Raw genomic sequence first — 19,210 nt, 5'->3', positions numbered from 1 at the left:
GCTTCCAAGATGAGTATTTGAAGAGGAAATTATTTTGTGACTTACAGGCATGCTGACCAGAAATTGCCGCGCCTGGATAAAATCATTCCCAGATAAGAGGCAGAGCTGGCACGTAGACCAGAAGCCCCACCACCTCCCCCTGGACATGAGCTGAAAGCTTCCTATTGGTGCTAGAAAGGTTTCCAGTCAAAATTAAAGCAAGAATAACTTCTTCTGCCTTTTCTGCTATGTTAAACAACCAGTCGTGGTTCTTCTGCTTAAATATGCCAGACACCCCAACCGCCTAACAGAAAAAAAAAAAAAAAAAGTTCCTGTTTTACGCTATTTTATTTTATTTTTTAATTAATTAATTAATTTTTGGCTGCATTGTGTCTTCGTTGCTGCGCACGGGCTTTCTCTAGTTGCAGCGAGCTGGGGCTACTCTTCCTTGTGGTGCACAGGCTTCTCGTTGCGGTGGCTTCTCTTGTTGTGGGGCACAGGCTCTAGGTGTGCGGGCTTCAGTAGTTGTGGCTCGTGGGCTCAGTAGTTGTGGCACGCGGGCTCAGTAGTTGTGGCTCAAGGGCTCTAGAGTGCAGCCTCAGTAGTTGTGGTGTGCAGGCTCAGTAGTTGTGGCTCGTGGGCTCTAGAGCACAGGTTCAGTAGTTGTGGCACACGGGCTTAGTTGCTCCACGGCATGTGGGATCTCCCAGGACCAGGGCTCGAACCCGTGTCCCCTGCATTGGCAGGCAGATTCTTAACCACTGCGCCACCAGGGAAGCCCTTTATGCTATTTTAAAATGACAGCTTCCTATTCTTCCAACTTTTTCAGAAGGAAGCTGCGTACGATCAGTTTTTCAATGCTGACAGTAACTCTACTTTCATTTGTCCATCTTGTAAGTTTTCATGGCTGAAGTTTAAGTCTCAGACATAAAATTCATTATTCAGAAAAGATAATAGAGGATTTACGTGCCTGTCACCTGGGTACTACATTTGTATGAGGCATTCATATTCCTTTGTTTAGAGCAATGTCAAAATCTTATATCGGCATCCTCTGAATATACTCAGAAGCATTCATTTTAACTTTTGGGTGATAATTGACACAGATATTCTAAGTAGGAGGAGATTTTTCTTAGTCGTAGAACATCAGAGCCGAGGCAACAGGAAAGCTGACTGGTGACCCCTTCTCACAGAGGAGGACCCCGGGGCCAAAGGGATGATTCTCCCCAGGCTGGAGCAGGTTTTCCAACTCTCAGCTCAATGCTTTCTCCACCATTAACATCATCAATAGCTCCATTCACAAAATGACGCTGATACTTCTCATATTGTGTAGAAAGAGAGAACCACCGTGTCTGTAAGACAGTTTACATTGGGAATGGCTTCCAAGCAGTGGTTCCTCAATGACACACAGCGAGGGACCACCGTGTCCTGATGGCCGTGTGACCCCTCATCAGGGCGGACCCGGCTCAGACGATTTTGTGGAATTAACTGTCTCTGCAGTGCTGGCCGCTTCCCCTGGAGGAGGGTCTTGTGGTTGAAAGAAGAGCCGAGAACGTGGGGCCTCCCTAGAGTCACGTATGAGAATTTCCGCGTAAAGAGGGGAGATCAAATATGAGGTGGAGAGGGGACCCAGCCTCCCGGATGAAATGCAAACCAAGTCTGTCACCTGAGTTTCCACGTGCCACTGAACCTGATCCGGCGTTTCGATGTGATTCTCCCTCCAGCTTAGCTAGATTAAACGTGATGACACTGTTAATTAGGGGTTAATACCAATAAAGGTTTTGAAAATAACGTAGTTGCTTCATTATGATACTATTTGTGGGTGGGGGAGGTATGGAGGGGAGCCTTGAGCTGGACAAGGAGATCCTAACTTATCTTTTAGATTCTTTACAAAGAGACAGAATGAGGAGACCCACTCATGGGCAAGTACTCCAGAAACTTCCCCACAACAGCCCCCTCCAGACACTTCAGACCCCATTTACCACCAACAGACTGGTGGGTTCCAACTTAAGAGTATGACAAGGGATCCCCAGTCTATATGCTGTTTTCTTGATGAGTAGATACCGTAGTGAGGGCAGACCCAGAAGCTCTGATGTCAAAGGCCTTTGTACTAAACTGGCTGAGAATCACATGATGGTAGACTGAGGTATCCTACCTGCCTTGCTTTCCCAATTTCCAACTTAAATGTGGCTTAAACTGTAACACTAGGGGGCAAACTGTATCTTGAGCATGATCACTTTGTGATAGAAAAATCTACATCTTGGTAATAGAGATTTTGGGGGGAAAAAATGCTAAATATATTATTAATTCTGATAATCAAAATCCTTAAAAGGGGAAAATGCATATCAGCATAGCGTCAGGTGCAAAATCATCACAGGGGCAACTCGGCTCACGGAATGACAGTGGGGTGCAGAGGGAAGAAGCAGTTATTTACAGTCAGAGGAACCAGGATGGAGCCCAGTAATTCTACCCACTTGTCTGTAACCATGGGCAAGTCCAAGGTAAAATGTATTAAAATGTATCCTCATCTGTAAAATGTATTAAATAACAACATAAATGCTTTCAAGCTTGTTGGGCTCAAATTTAATGATGGAACCAGAAGTGTTTTATTATCTAGAAAGAGTTAAAGAAATGTTACTTGCTGCCATGATTATAACAACAACTTTGATTCTCCCATTTTTATTACAGTTTTACTCACACCTAATTGTCCATTTCGTTTTTGGTACTTTTTATAACTCAGGGATGTTGCCTCCAGAGACCAAGAAATGCTTTGATTCCCTGGCCTGAATTACAACATGATTTATCTGACTTCCATATTGCAACTGTGAATTCTCCACTTCTTTTTCCTCTCCGTTCAACAAGTCTACGATTCCATTTCTGCCTTTGCTGAAGGGAATTCCCACAGATTTCACCCCCTCCTCTTTTCAAGTTCATTTTTCTTCTCTCACATGAGGCAAGGGCTGGAAGGGAATTAGGCAAAGTCTCTCTGCTCTGAAGTTATCAAACTTTCTTTGCAAAGGGGTCATTTTCCTACTTCAGTGCAAAAAGGCCAAGATGGCTTCATTTAATACAAGAAGGAAAGCACTGGATAGAGCTGATTTAGTTGGGATTTCTTAACCTCCATTAAGTGGAGAGGAAGGCGGGTGTGGCCTGAGACATGGCTTGGGGGGTGTGGATTATACTGGGGCTCCGAAGAGCCTTTCAGAACTCATCCTGAGACAGGAAGTGATGAAATCAGCTCTCACATGAACGATCACGTGCCCTCACCTCCTTCCTGTCTCGATGGGCCCTCAGGGAGAATAGGGAGGGGAAAGGAGCATGGGGAAGTAGGTGGTGGGGAGAGGGAAGAAGAGGCCAGAGGAGAATCTGGGAAAAGTCTCAGCGCTGCCCCTCACATACCCCTCCCCCCTCCCATCTCCCCCGTTTCCTTATTCTTCTGGAGCTGGGAGTCAGTCAACTGGTTTATTTCTACTCTCAGTCTCCCACTGTGAAAACCTGCTGTATTTAACTACAGTTTCTTGTGCACACTCAGTTTCCCAAATCTCTGATGCCATTGACAATGCAAATGGAAAAAGGGAAGTGTAAACGTATTTTACAGGCTACTAATTGTTAGCGTTCAAACACCACATGGACTCACCAATTCTTCTGCTTTACCCTATCTCCACTCTAAATAGTCAAGTGGAGAAAAGGGGTAGGAAAGGCTGGATTATTAGGTATCCGGGTGTCCTGCATCCCCTTCTTTTTTTTTTTTTTTTTTTTTTTTTTGCCGCACCACGCATGTGGAATCTTAGTTCCCCCACCAGGGATGGAACCCACGCCCCCTGCATTGGAAACACGTAGACTTAACCACTGGACCGCCAGGGAAGTCCCTGTCCTGTATCACCTTGGGCCAGCTTTATTCATATTTACTGTTCTTGAGTTATTCACTATGGGAAAGCCACAATGTTAATTACCGGCACATGATGGAGAGGAAAAGGAGAAAAAATTCAGAGATGACTTTCTTTGTATAGAGATCATTTCAGAAAGGCACATGAAGACGGAGGGGGTGTTGGTTACTGCCAGTCATAAAGGGAACAGGCGGTATCCCAGTGGGATGGGGCAGCGGGCACGGTTAACGGGAGCAGGTGTGTGTGGTATATGGTCTCAGACTGAGACCGGGGCGCACAGGTCCCACCCTCGTTGCCAAGGTGCAGGCCCCTCCAATATTATAATAAGAAAAGCCACAAGCAGATGAAACAGATGATAAGTAAGGGGCAGCAGGTCTCATGTGCTCCCCCTTGAGGGAAGGGCTGGGGAAGAGTCTGGGCAAGGTTTGCACCGTGAACAAAGACGGACTCGAAAGGACACGGATCCCGTTGTAAAGACCATGAGTTTCGTGCTGACCCCACCTCCTAGGGCCTTTCTGAGTGCAGCTGCCTCTCCACGGACACTCAACACTCCTGCACTTAGAACTCGATGTTGTACCCGGCGGTCACTGCTGGGAAAGCCAGCCTGAGACAGGTAAGCAAGAGCACCATCCCGTGAGCTGGCTTTGGTACTCTGGCTTGGATGGTGACCAGTGGCAGTGGCCTTGATTGCACCCGGCCCCTCCTGGAACCTACAACCTGAAAGTCATGGTCAGTGCCAGGCTCTGTGATAACTGACTTGGCGAGTTACAAAGGTTTAGAAAGCAACCTTTCCCCCCACCTCATTTCTGTTAGAAAAAGTTAACCTTTGTAGTAATAGGAGTAATTTAAAAGTTAAAGACTAGAGACGGAGGCCTTGACTTGGACCTTAAAACCTCCGAAGATGTCAAGGTACTATGAGATAAGCCATACAAAATCAAATACAAAATGCCCACATGACAAGATGAAGTCCTACTCAGGTGTAGTACACGCCCCGACATGCTCATTTCCACCCTACAGAACGGTAGGCACAGATCAGACCCTTAGGGCTGGGGCGGGGGTGACCACTCAGGCCTCCAGGCCACGTGCCCCGCTCCTCCACACCCCTGTCAGCCCCTTTCCCTTTCAGGAGCCTTTACAACCCCCTCTCAATGCCCTCATGCAACAGGGCGAGCGGAGGGCCTCGTTCATTGGTGCCAAGAGGGACCCAAGCTTTGACTTTAACCCTTGACACATCTCCTGGAAGCAGCAATGACCACGCGCCTCGGACAAGCGCATACACTGACCCACGGAGGCAAAGGCCCTCCTGACAGTGGCTACCGAGTGGCCGAGCCTCGGCACCAGCTCCAGCCGAGGACACTGGGCTCCGGCTCTGCCCCCGACACTCTGCTGCACAGTATGTGTTCTGGGTCTTCCTCAAAGCGCTTTACCCGTGGACTAAGTCACTCCTTCAGCCTCATCTTCCCAAGAAGGCCTTATCAATTTCCCAAGTTTTAAAAGAGGGTCTGAGGAAGAAATGGGCATAAGAAATGAAGACCATAACGACCCCCCTTTCCCAGAACTTCTAGAAACCTCTCATGCTCCTTTGGGCTTTATGGTATGTGGTCTTCCCAGCATGAACCACCCATGAGCAGTATCAAGAGACAAGCAAATCGCTGAACATGACCGACGGACACAACGAAACCCTGAAAAGTCAGTAGCTGGCAACATGCAAATGTGCATTTCCTTGCGATGCCAGGCACAGGGCTGGGTTTCTGGGTAACTTCCCTCTTCTCTTAAATACACTTCAGAAAACATCATGTGGTTCCAAACTAAACAAATTTGTAACTTTTAGGCTAGTACTAGAAATGCTATAAATGAGTAGTTCTCAGAATCCTAGAGACACACCCAACAAGAAGGAGTGAAAGGGGGTAGAGAGGGAAGGAAGACAGTTCCTCTGTTTTTGGGGAACACTGAGGACTTAAAAGCATCAGTACTTTAGATCAGTAACTTAAACGCCACAGATGCATCACTTAGAAGGTGCTGTGCTTACACCCCGTGGAGTTCTTCTCCAAAGTGCACACAAAGTGATCAGCTCAGTCGTGCTGTTTCTATCTCTCACGCAGAAATGAATACGAGTATAAAGAGGTGGACCTGGGTCAGAGACAAGGGCGTCCAAGTCAACACTCGATACATGCACACACACACACATTCCAAGGGAAACACCCGTCGCCGCCTCCAAAGACACGTCCTTCGGGAGACCTTTTTGTTATCACCGGCTACCGGGAAACACAACAACGCAAAGGCCTTCTCCCTGGAAGTACAATTCCATCCCGAGTCTGAAGCAGGGAGGTTTTGCAAATTTACAGCGTGCCGGTTTTTTCATACTTCACCTGAGCAGAGAAGTCAATCAGCTTTGGAAGCAGCACTTTGCCCCCTTCGTCACTCTTCAGGAAATCCAGCAAACTGCCTGTTGACAGAGGAAGGGATCGTTGGTGTAGTTCAAACACACAAGAAAAAAATCCAAACAGAATTCGAAAGATCATTCCTACTGGCAGGGCAGGGCGGGGCGAGGGGGAGCACGCAAAATGACTGCTTTGTAAATCTGTGTGGTCACAGAGCCTTTTCCTGACGTGGGTCAAACCCAGTCCCCTTTAACCTGTCTCCTTTGACCTGATGTGAAATGTACATGAGCTCCAGGTACGAAAAGGTGACGGTGGATGCTGCTTTCTCGCTACTGAGCACTTCGTACCTGCCACCGCGGTACACGTCCTGCAGCACCTGATCTCCAGAGCTTCTCTGGCACAGAAACGAGCCAGTCGGCCTGCCCGTGTCCGCGGCAGCCGCTCAGCTGGGCTCCTGCCCTCCGTGTCCAGCACGGATCTCAGCCATGCCCCAGGCGCCCAGTGAGTACTGGATGAACCAACTGCGCTCTGGAGGAAAGTGAGACCTTACTTAAAGGGGCGCGTGCCCACAGGCAAAGTCTCCTGCTTCCTGGGGCTTCATCTCTGAAACACGACCTGCTTCTTCTTCTAGAACTTATGGTGCCAACCTGAGGGTAGGCTTGGGCAAGTTCTGTACCTCGTCCGAGTCCCTGTCAAGAGAGGGCAGGTCCCAGGAGATCTATCAGAGTCCGCGGGAGGGCCTGTTTAAAGCACGTGCCAGGGGGCTGGCAGGTAGTAAGCGCTCAGTTAATCCACAACAAACACCGCTATGTTTTAAATGGACAACCTACTGTACAAGGTTACCATGGATACAAGGACCTACTGTATAGCACAGGGAACTTTGGTCCATATTACGTAACCACCTAAATGGGAAAAGAACTGGACAAAGAATAGATACGTGTATAGGTACAATATAACTGAATCACTTCGCTGTATACCTGAAACGAACACAACAGCATTAATCAGCTATCCTCCAACATACAAGTAAAAGTTAAAAATAATAAAAATTTTTCAAAAAAGCCACAACTCAGAACAGTGGTACTTAGCCCTCAGACTGCTGGGAAGATTGAGTGAGATCCCCCAGGGAAGACGTCAAGAGCAGTCTGACATATAGTAATCGCCCAATACAAGGTAGGCACTGTTACCCGGAGAAACTCATGTTTACATTTATGATTAAGAAATATTATTCGTGAATTAACCCAACAAGTATCTACTGAACTGCTGCTTAAATGTCTGACCCTGAGCCTGGTTTCTGGGTTGTAGCAACCTAAGCCACAGGCAATAGGGCTTTTTAAAAAACAATGTTCTTTATCGGAAGGACTCTGGGGGACTAATATTCTGAAATATTAACATACATTAAATAAGAAAATGTAATAATCATCTATCTAACCTATTCAGCTATGACATACACTATAATCTCCATTCTGCAGGAGACCACTGTTAATTCTGGATTATGGCTTATGTGTCTTTTCTTCCTTCATTCCTTCCGAAGATTCTTTAGAAATCACTTAGCAGTTTATCAGTATTTCGACTGAACTGGAGGCAGAAGGGTGGTGGTTCCAGATCCTTCATCTGAAGGTGACAACAATGGGAGAAAAGCTGGTGGCTCGAAACCTCTTCCTCAGGGATTCTGTGATGACACAGGAATTCGACCTTGACAAGCTTTAAAAATATTTACATTTTGAAGTGACACCCTGAACATTTAGGTGACGCTAAAGAGGAAATGGAACTGGTTTTGAAATTTTGAGAACTCACATTCTTGAACCCATAACAATAATACTCTTACTTGATATCCATATTTACTTATTTGACAGATACTTCCTGGGGGCTGACTAGGTATGGGGTGCGACTCTTGGAGCTAATGTGTACATGGAGACAAGTGCAGAGAAACTAGGAAGACGACAGATTCATTTTATAACAGGTGACTTCCACTGAGGTGGTTTATGAAAAGGCTTCAGTCTCCTGTATGTGCTGATGCTTTGGTAGGGAGCCTGCTGTTTTACAATTTGAAGTATCTGTATCTTCTCGGAACGTTTAGGTGTTTTCCTTTTTGAGGGTCCGGCCTCCGCAAGCACGGGTGCCGGTGGGTGGCGCTCACCCTTGGCCATGTACTCGGTGATGATGTAGATGGGCTCCTCCTTGGTGACCACGGCGTACAGCCGCACCAGCTTGTCATGCTGCAGGGTCTTCATGAGGTTGGCCTCTTCCAGGAATGCTTGCACAGACATTGTGCCTGGCTTCAGGGTTTTTACAGCCACTTTGGTACTGTTGTTATAGTAACCTAGGGAGAGAAAAGAAGGGAGGCCGTGATTTATCAAAAACTTCATGCAGACTTAGAAGAATATTTAGTTATAGACAGAAAAAACTTCTATGAACTCTACAGTGTTAACATTATCTAAAACCTGTTTATGTAACATTAGGGGCAGCTGAGTAAAGGGTAAATGGGAATTCTCTGTACTATCTTTACCAAAAAACCCCTAGAATTATTCCGAAATCAAAAGGTTTTTTTTTTTATAAAACAATGGTAAAATAAAGCTCCATATATGCACTGCACCATTTTCTCTAATTAATAAAATGTTCTTTATCCAAGACCAAAAAACCACACACACCAAAGCTCTATATACTCCTACGTACACACAAACCCTGACAATGGTATGGAAGAAAATACACCAAAATACACCGAGGACTGGCTTAATCATGGGTGATTTAAATTTTGTTCACCATACCTTTAACTCTTTACCAAATTTACTGCAATGAATATGTATTATTTTTATAATCAGAAAAGAAAAAGCTTTGCACTTGAAAAAAATTTACTAGCTTTAAAGTACAAACAATACACTAGAGTCAAATAAACATTTCCCAAAGTTTTCAAAGAGAACTGGATTCTGCGTGAACGAAGGGCTCTGGGCTGAACTGTCCGGGGACCATGGCCCGCCCCACCCGCTGTGCCAGGAGATGCAGCGGGAGTGCGGACAGTCCATCAGGGAAGATGCCTGTCTGAGTCGATTAACTGCAGCATTTCCCACACTTGCTTGACCCCGGAACACTTCTTCATGTACCTTTTCACACCCCACAGAACGTACTTTGGGAAATACTGCCTACTTAATCTAGCTCCCCCAGGGCACCGCTTTTCTGGGACCTGCCTCAATGATGTGCTTACTTTCAAGCTTGATTTTTCTCCTGGGAAAGCTTTTTCTCAGTGGTTGGGAAAGCTTTTTCTCAGTTTGTAAAGCAGAAGTAGAGATAATCCCATGCCCCTTTCCTTTCCTTTCTGTTTCCATAGTTCTCGAAGGGTAAGATGTGACAAAGTGAGAGAGTGGCATGGACATATATACACTACCAAAGGTAAAATAGATAGCTAGTGGGAAGCAACCGCATAGCACAGGGAGATCAGCTCTGTGCTTTGTGACCACCTAGAGGTGTGGGATAGGGAGGGCGGGAGGGAGGGAGATGCAAGAGGGAAGAGATATGGGAACATATGTATATGTATAACTGATTCACTTTGTTATAAAGCAGAAACTAACACACCATTGTAAAGCAATTATACTCCAATAAAGATGTTAAAAAAAAAAAAAAAAAAGAAGTAAAAAAAGGGTGAGGAGGGAGGGAGTGGCAGCTGGTCACCACCACGAGTCATCCTGCAGGTCACCTCTACTTGGTGGGTTACAGCCTGATAGCACCTGCCCCAAGAAAGACACAAGTCTAAGGAACGGTGATGTGAAAATGTCCAGTCCCTTTTCAGGTCACACGATTATTAGCATATACACAGCTTATGCTCAGTGAAAATCAACAATGGTGGTTGGTCTTTGGGTGGCAGAATTTGGGGCAGCTTTGACTTTCTTTTGTTCTTTTTTATTTTGATTAAATTTGTGAATGAGTATATATCTTTTTTTTTTTTTTTTTTTACAAAAGGAATTATTTTTAAAAGGAAAAGGAAGTATGTTTCTACTTCCACACCTTCCAATGGGTTAAAAAAAAAGTATTAGTTTACAGCTAACAGTCAACTCTAGTTAGTGATTTTTCTTCTTATCATTAATACTGCTTTTTCTGCTAGAACTTTTCCTTTTATATTCTCCTTTGATTTGTACTTAGTAGTAGCTTTCCATGCCTTACAGAAAAATGAAGAATGCAGTATATAAAATAAAGTAAGCGTGGGAACACATGATAAGACAGTAATATAAAGCTGACAAAATATTGTCCTAGGTCACTATCAAAAGCCACAACCTACACAAAATAATGGAATTATGAATATATTAAATTGATTTCCATCTCCATGCATAATTACAAACAGTACGACCTTTCATGGCTGTAAAGAGTAAATTGAAAGTAAATCCCACCAACAAAAGTCCTCTTAATATTACATTTGCATCAAAAAGGTTCCATTATAATTTGTTTAAGAGTTCATAAATAGGTCTTCATTTACATCGATATATCCGTGGCAAAGTACAGCAAGGCGTAACAAGAAAATATACCCTCTTTGATATATAAAACTGACAAAGGACTAGTGTCCAGAATATATAAAGAATTCCTATAAATCAATAAGAAAAATAGAAAAATAGGCAAAAGCTTGGATGGGCATTTTAAAAAGAAGAAATTCTAATGACTAACAAACTTGTGAAAGAAACTCAATCTAATCAGTAATCAGCGAAATGCAAATAAAGCCACAGGGAGAAACAACCACCCAGCAAGACAAAAATGACAAAGTCTGACAATCTTGAGTGCCGGTAAGTGCCGGCCCCTTGGCAGGGGAGCTGGCGCAGTTCCTGCAGGTCCTTTCCTGGGCTCTTTTCTGAGCATCACTGAAATTCAGTCGTAAAGCTTCTGTCTCCAACAATATCCTCAAGGTCCCTCGAAGGATGTAGACACAGCAGACTCCTTTCTAGTGCAGTTGTGTTGAGTGACCACCCACCCGGGCTGTGCCGACCTGGGGCCCACATCTACCCAGTACCACTGTGCTGTCAGGAAATGGAACACTGCCGACCCTTGTACGTTGCTGGTGAGAGTCTAACCCGGACGAGAGCTTTGGAAATTAAGTCGGCAGCATTTCGTGGAGTTGAAGATCTTCACGGTTGAAGATCACACTTGTGATCCAGCAAATACACTCCTGGTCATCTAGAGAAACTCATGTACCCTCGCACCAACCAGCACAAAGATGTTCCCAGTAGCCTTGTTCATAGTAGCCAAAACGTGGGAGCGACTCCAATGCCATCAATAAATAGTGAGAAATAGGTAGGATTCCTTTACATAAAGTTCAAAACCCGGCAAAACTAAACTATAGTGTGCACACACACCTCCATATTCAAAAATAGCAGAACTACAAAGAAAAGTCAGGAAATTATGGCAAAGTCAGAACAGCAGCTGCCTTCGGGGGACAGGCGGGGTTGTGACCGGCAGGGGGTGAGTGGGCGCTTCGGGCTGCGACCTCAGTGGTCACCACGCAGGTTTTCATGTTGTCATTAGCTACGAAATCCAGCATTTGTGTGCTATGCACTTTTCTGTCTGCTTGTTACATCACGTAGCAACCAAAGAGAAAAGAGCAGAACTACTCTCCCTTTGTCGTCATAAAAGCCATGGGACTCATTCAGACTTCCACATAAAATAAAATTATGGGTAAAGGACGAAGAGAAAAACGCTTTCCAAGCGTAGGGGGAAAAGTTAGCAGGAAATACTGCAGCTGCTAAAGATATTAAAAACGCTGATAAAGAGTTTGAGATGAACAGTGAATGAAACAGCTGTGTCAAACACAGCTCCAGGATGGCCACAGCCTCCGCCCGGTGGCCTCTTAGGGCTGTGACATTTGCGCGATAGGGCAGGTTTTCACCTGCACTAAAAGGCATGATTTTTATTCAGCGCTAAGGATCAAATTGTACTGTACCAAGATATCCCCTGGTAGTGGCAGGTTCACACCAGTCACAGAGATTTGGATTGTCATTACAGATGGAAACATACACACCACTATGTATAAAATAGATAGGCAACAAGGACCTACTGTATAGCACACGGAACTCTGCTCAATAGTTTGTAATAACCTAGAAGAGAAAAGAATCTGAAAAAGATTCTTATATGTAACTGAATCACTTTGCTGTATACCTGAAACTAACACAACATTGTAAGTCAACTATACTTCAATAAAAAATAAATAAATTTTTAAATAAATAAATTAAAAAGGGAGTTGCAAAGCGATTTTAAAAAACCTTTTGAAGGTAGTAAATAATTTCGTGTGGGTGCTGTTCTTTGCCACAGATAAAGAAAGCCAAGAAAGCTCCAACTCCAGGTGTGACTAACTTGTCAAAAAGAGGCTGACTACCACATAATGGAGGGTGGTTTTACAAAAGATGCACGTAGTTGATTTTAGAAGGCGGCTGGTGATTCATGTCAATGCAGCTGTGGCTCCTATGAAAACTGATCCAGCAAAATTCAACGCAAAATCAGCTTCCTTTCTTTCCCAAAGTCTCTTCAGAGACCGAGTGGCAACAGGAAACATCACCCTTCGTGTCACTGATGGGTCAGTTCCCTGGGAATCCAACAGCCCACTGAGGAAAACGTGTCTCCAAGCCAGATGTCAGAGGATTACCGGGACAAGAGGAAACAGCTTGAGGGAGAAACTCCTTTCTTTTATTCCCCACCCCTTGCTCCCCCCACTCCCCAGAACAGACCACATCCTCGTATTTGTCTACGGTGCTTCAGACCAAAAAACCCAGACAATAAAGCGTGCCTGGGAGTCTATGAGCCACTTCTCACGCTTGACGAAAATATTCACTTACTTAGTTAACAGGGTTACAATTTTTAATTTGTTGTCCTTTTTATATCAATGAGCTAGCCAGCTTATTCCTTGAGAAGTAAAAACTAAATTCTGGCAGCTCTAAATTGCACAGACCTTGCTCTTAATGGGTCCCTCGGTCAGAATGAGACGTGCAGACACACACGGGAGAGGGGCATCCTGTGACCTGATTCGCAGCACACCACCCACCAATATTCTTTTGGTCTTATTCCCCAGCATTCCTCTGCTAAATGCATTCAACAAATTGACGTAATTTCAGTGGCTAAGGAAGAGCTCCCTGGCTGGCAGCCAGAATCACAGAACCATGCTTGCACGAGATCCCAGATCAAAATTTTCTATTGTTTTCCCTTTCTCTTCTTTCTTTTCCTTCCTTCCCTCCCTTTCTTCTTTTCTTTCTTTAATACAAAACTAGAAGGAGAAAGGTACAATTAAAAAACAAACAACTTTCGATAGCAATATCCTGGCAGTGATGTTATGCCATAGTTTTGCAAGATGTTACTATTGGTGGACACTGAGTAAAGGCTACATGGGACCTCTCTGTATTATTTCTTTTATATATACGATAGCTTTATTGAAATATAGTTCATATACCATATCATTTTCCCATTTAAAATATACAATTTGGGGTTTCCCTGGTGGCGCAGGGTTTGAGAATCTGCCTGCCAATGCAGGGGACACGGGTTCGAGCCCTGGTCCGGGAAGATCCCACATGCCACGGAGCAACTAAGCCCGTGCACCACAACTATGGAACCTGTGCTCTAGAGCCCGTGAGCCACAACTACTGAGCCCACGTGCCACAACTACTGAAGCCCGTGAACCTAGAGCCCGTGCTCCACAACAAGAGAAGCTACCGCAATGAGAAGCCCGCACACTGCAACGAAGAGTAGCCCCCACTCACCGCAACTAGAGAAAGCCCTTATGCAGCAACAAAGACCCAACGCAGCCAAAAATAAAAAAATAAATAAATTTAAAATATACAATTCGGCACTTCCCTGGTGGCCCAGTGGTTAAGACTCTGCACTTCCACTGCAGGGGGAACGGGTTCAATCTCTGGCTGGGGAACTAGAATCCCACATGCCGCATGGCATGGCCAAAAATAATATGAATAATAATAAAATAAATTTAAATAATTTATTTTAAATAAATAAAATTTAAATAAATTTAAATAATGACTTAAAAATAAAATATACAACTCACTGGCTTTCGTATATTCAGATTTGTGGTATCATCACCACAATCAATTATTAGGACATTTTCCTGGCCCCAAAGGAAACCCCGTACCCATTAACAGTCACGTCTCCATCCTCCCATCCCCCAACCTGAGGCAACCACTCATCTACTTTGTCTCTACAGATCTGCCTATTCCAGACATGTCACAGAAATAGAATCACATGATACATGGTCCTTTGTATCTGGTTTCTTTCCCTTTATCATCATGTTTTCAAGGGTCGTCCATGTTGTAACATGTATCAGGACTTTATTTCTTTTTATTGCTAAATAATATTCCATTGCATGGATACACCACATTCTGTTTATCCATTCATCAGCTGATGGACATTTGGGTTGTTTACGCTCTTTGGCTATTATGAATAATGCTCTTATTTATGAACATCTGTGTAAAAGTGTGTGAACAGATGTTTTCATTTCTGTATTATTGCTGACAGCTGCATGTGACTCTATAGTTATCTCAAAATAAAAAGTTTAATTAAAAAAAAAAAAACAGCAAGAAACAGCTTTGTTGAGGGGGGAATCCTGGGTAATTTCTCGTCTCTATTTCATAGCCTTTGCTCTAATTTATCATACTATCTTCATAATAAAATTAAGTATTTAATAATAACAACAGTTCTTAAATGCTGTCAACTGTATTAAATGCTTACCTGCATCATCTCATTCAATTTTTACACCATCCCTACAGGCTAGGTTCTATTATAACCCCCATTTCAAGTAAGCCTCTGCTATCTCTCCCTTTTCAAACATTATTAGCAAATCAAACAAACAACCTAATTTTAAAAATGGGCAAAGAACTTGAACAGACATTTTTGCAAAGAAGATATATATACACATCGCCAATAAACACATGAAAAGATATTCAACATTACCAATCGTTAGGGAAGTGCAAATCAAAACCACAATGAGACACCACCTCACATCCACCAGGATGGCTACTAACAAACGGACAAACAAACAAACAAAACCTCCACCAGAAAATGAGAAGCGCTGGGGAAGATGTGGAGGAACGTTGGTGGGAGTGTAAATTGATGCGGTCACCATGGAAAACAGTATGGAGGTTCCTCAAAAAATAAACACAGAACTACCATGTTATGCGGCAATTCCACTCCTGGGTGTGTGCCCCGCCAAAAATGGCAGCAAGGTCTCCAAGAGATATTTTTGCACTCATGTTCACGGAGGCATTATTCACAACAGCCAAAAGGTGGAAGCAGTGTCCATCAGTGGACGAACGGATAACCGAGATCCATTGTTTATGGATTACTATATGGTAATCTATATTCCTGTATAATTAATATTCAATGGAATATTGTTTGGCCTTAAAAATGGAAGGAAATTCTTACATACACCTACAGTATGGATGAACCAGGAGGACATTATGCTGAATGAAATAAGCTGGTCTCACACACACACACACACACACACACACACAGACAAATAACTGCATGATTTCACTTACTCGGGGTCCCTAGAGCAGTCACACTGTTAGAAAGGAGAGCGGTGGTTAACTGGGGCTGGGGGGGGGGGGCAAGGAGAGTTGTGTTTAACGAGGTTAGAGCCCCAGTTCTGCAAGATGAAAGTTCTGAAAATTGGTTTTACAGTGTGAATGTCCATACCAGTCCTGAACTATACACTTAAAAATGGCTACGGTGGTACATTTTAACACAAACACACACAAACATGATCAACAAACCTATCCAAATGCTGAATTTTCCCAAGATTTTTAGCCTCTCTCAAACAGTCTAAATAAAAAGTAGCACTCTGGAGAGACCAATTCCATCTTTTCCATGGTCCCATTCTCCTCTCCTCTACACCTCAGTTTCTCCCAGGCACCACCTGGGTACACGTTAAATAAAACTCCTCTAAAATCAGCATCAACATTGAGCATGTGGAAGCCCATGAATGGGAGAGGGTGGAGGGGCGGGGGGATTTAGCACATCTGGAATTGGAAGCAAAGAGGTTTTCTCCATCCCAGAAAGGCCCAGTGGCTTGAGCTCCAGGTGACCATTTCAGCATAGCCTCGAGCCGCTGAACAGAAATTGGCTCAGAGGCCCAGAACCAGGCTGAGAGCAGGTCTTCTCAGGCGTGGGCCCTCCCCTGCTGCCTTGCTCTGAGGGCCTGTGAGCTCACACCCTCAGCGTCTTTGGCCTGTACGAGCTGGGCTGGCAGATGGCACCGGTGGGCACCCCCATGGTGAAGCTGGTAAAGGGCTTACCATTCCACTTGCTAGTAGCCCTTGGGAAAATTTTAAGAAGACACAAGAGGGCTATCACAATCTCTTCCTCCTGAAAACTGGTAACTTCTCAGACCAGCCGATCTGATCTCTTGGGTGCAAACAGCATGCAGTTCAATGCCTTTATCCCACTTCACAGCTGAACGCAAGGAGGGTGGAACAGACCTCCACGTGACCACTCTGTATGCAGGGTTACTGTTTCAGAGCAGATGAGGACACCCCAGCAAGCTCCCTCTACTTTTTTATCCTCAAGACAGATATGCAACTCCTTCGTCACCAAATATCCATAGGAAGGTCTAACTGGATTATTTATAGTTTGAACTTATAATTAAAATTGGGGGAAAATCCACTGAAATATAGCTTCTAGTGACTATAGTCAAACGTAGTAAGATGAAAATAATAAGAAAAATAGAGCACACACAGAGCCAGACTCTACAGGAAACACTTCAGGTACATAATCTCATTCTTCCTTGCAGCAACTGATGAGATAGTTGTTTGCTCATTTTCCTGATGAGGAAACTGAGGCCAGGGAGGCCCAATTAACTTGTAGGTAGCTTAGCAAGAGAGCGAGTCTGAGTCTCTGGGAGGCCGGGGCAGCTGGCTTCTTTCCCACCTTGAGTGACTCTGGGTGAGTTGCTTCCTTGCTTCTCAGGGCCCTCATTCATCGATGGTGACGGTGACTCCTCTCTTCCAGCCCTACTGCTGCGAGTATGTGAGACAGCGGATGAAAATGCACTTGGAATGTGTAGCTGGGACATTCTTTTCTCCCCCCCTCCCCCTGGACGCTCACCTCCTCCCCACTCACGTGCAGAGAGGCAGGATGGACTTGGAGACCTAGAGGGCAGTGAAATGTAATCATGAATGTGTATTTTCCTGCCAATAAGCTCACTAAAGACACAAGTCTGGAAAGGGGAGGCGAGGGACGGAAGGCAGAGTCCTGGTTCCCGGCCTGAGCGGGAGGTTGGAGTCGCCGTGTTTAGGGGAGGGTGGTCAGAGGACAGACGACTGCAGCTTTCAGAGAAGTTATGGCCTCTAAGAGGGATGAGAATCCAAATGTGCAGCAAGTAATGCTGAAACCATCTGGGGAAAGCTCTTTTGGATATTTACACAATTTTAAAGAATCTCCCTACAGATTATTCATTAGTTACAACAGGGAATTAAAAAGTAACATTCATAATGGAGAAATATGGTGGACCTCCTTAAAATCAAACAGAACATTGGCAATAATGGGACCAACCCTCATTCTGTGTCCCAGTGGACGCAGGAGGACGCGGCATCGCTTAATACTTAGATACTATTCGTGCCCAAGGGCGTAACCTGGACCAAGTCACGGGAAATATCAGAAAATCCAAATGAGGGGCATTCTTCAAAATGACTGACCTGTCATGAATGATGGAGATGGGCTGGGGGACCGTTCCAGATTCAAGGAGACTACAGACAGGTCAACTAAATGCAAACACACAATCCCGACAGCCATGAGGACACCACTGGGACAATGGGGGGAGTTTGGAATGTAGACTCTACACTAGACAGTGTGGACCCACGTGGAGCTTCCCGAACGTGATCAATATGCAGTGTGAGCTGATGGCCTTGCTCTTAGGAGACACCTGTGTAAGTACTTAGGGGTGAAAGTCATCACCTCTGCAACTTACCCTCAAGTGGCTCCACAGTAACAATAAAATATGTACGTGTGTGTGTGTGTGTGTGTGTGTGTGTGTGTGTGTGTGTGTAGAGAATACAGCAAAATATTAAGTGGTGCATCTAGGTGAAGAATATACAGTGTTTATTATACCTGCCCCTATTCTGTGGATTTGGAAAAAATATGTTAAGAAGTAACTGCAAATACCTCGGGGGAAAAGTGGCAATTTAAAAAAAAAAAAAAAAGAGCAGATACCAGTTTGACAGTTCCTTCAAAAGTTAAACATAGAATTACCATGTGACCCAGCAATTCCACTCCTAGAAGGATGTCTATACCCAAGAGAAATGAAAACATTTGTCCACACAATAATCTGCACACGAATGTTCAAAGAAGCATTATGCATAATAGCCCAAAGGTGGAAACAACCCCAATGTTCATCAGTGGATAAATAGATAAGCTGTGGTATATCCATACAATGGAATATTGTTCAACCATAAAAGACGAAAGAAATTCTGACACAGGCTACAGCGTGAGAGAACCTTGAGGACATCATGCTGAGTGAGATAAGCCAGACACAAAAAGACAAACGTCTGTATGATTCCACTTACACGAGGTCCCTAGGGTACCACAGCCACAGAGAAAGGAAGCAGAAGGGTGGGTGTCCAGGGGCCGGGGTCGGGGGGGAAGGGGAGTGTCTAGCGTTTCCTTCTGCAGTGATGGAAGTATTTTGGTACTAGATAGAGGTGGTGACTGCACAGCCATGTGAATGTAGTACACGTCACTGAATTGTCCACTTTAAGATGATTGATCTTACGTTACATGAATTTTACTTCAATTAAAAAAAAAAGGTGGATAGAGCAAAGAGGGGGAGGAGGTGATGATCTGGGCCGCAGAGTGGTGGCAAAGACACACCTAGAGCAAGATCACACCCCCAGATCTGCAGGCCCAACCGGAAACAGAGTGCCAGGTACGCACGCAGACCCCAATGAGCAAGGTGAGGTTGTGTAATCGTGATTTACCTGAATTCCGTTATCATGTTCCCACAGA

General features: G+C 44.5%; 1 protein-coding gene across 4 annotated transcripts in view; it reads right to left on the bottom strand.

Annotated features, from left to right (window-relative positions):
* Nucleotides 1-19,210, bottom strand: part of LYN (LYN proto-oncogene, Src family tyrosine kinase) — a 111,035-nt gene that overhangs the window by 27,174 nt on the left and 64,651 nt on the right. For all 4 annotated transcript variants that reach the window (XM_068526037.1, XM_068526040.1, XM_068526039.1 and 1 more), the window contains exons 9-10: nt 8,382-8,564; nt 6,233-6,309 (exon numbers count right to left, since the gene is read on the bottom strand). In XM_068526037.1, coding sequence (XP_068382138.1) covers nt 6,233-6,309; nt 8,382-8,564 — 260 coding nt within the window. The remainder of the gene's footprint in view (nt 1-6,232; nt 6,310-8,381; nt 8,565-19,210) is intronic.

This window comes from Eschrichtius robustus, chromosome 17 (assembly GCF_028021215.1).
Source record: "Eschrichtius robustus isolate mEscRob2 chromosome 17, mEscRob2.pri, whole genome shotgun sequence".
Classification (NCBI taxonomy): Eukaryota; Metazoa; Chordata; class Mammalia; order Artiodactyla; family Eschrichtiidae; genus Eschrichtius; species Eschrichtius robustus.
The sequence above is the reverse complement of the archived record's forward strand: the minus strand, read 5'-3'. Positions and strand labels throughout refer to the sequence as shown.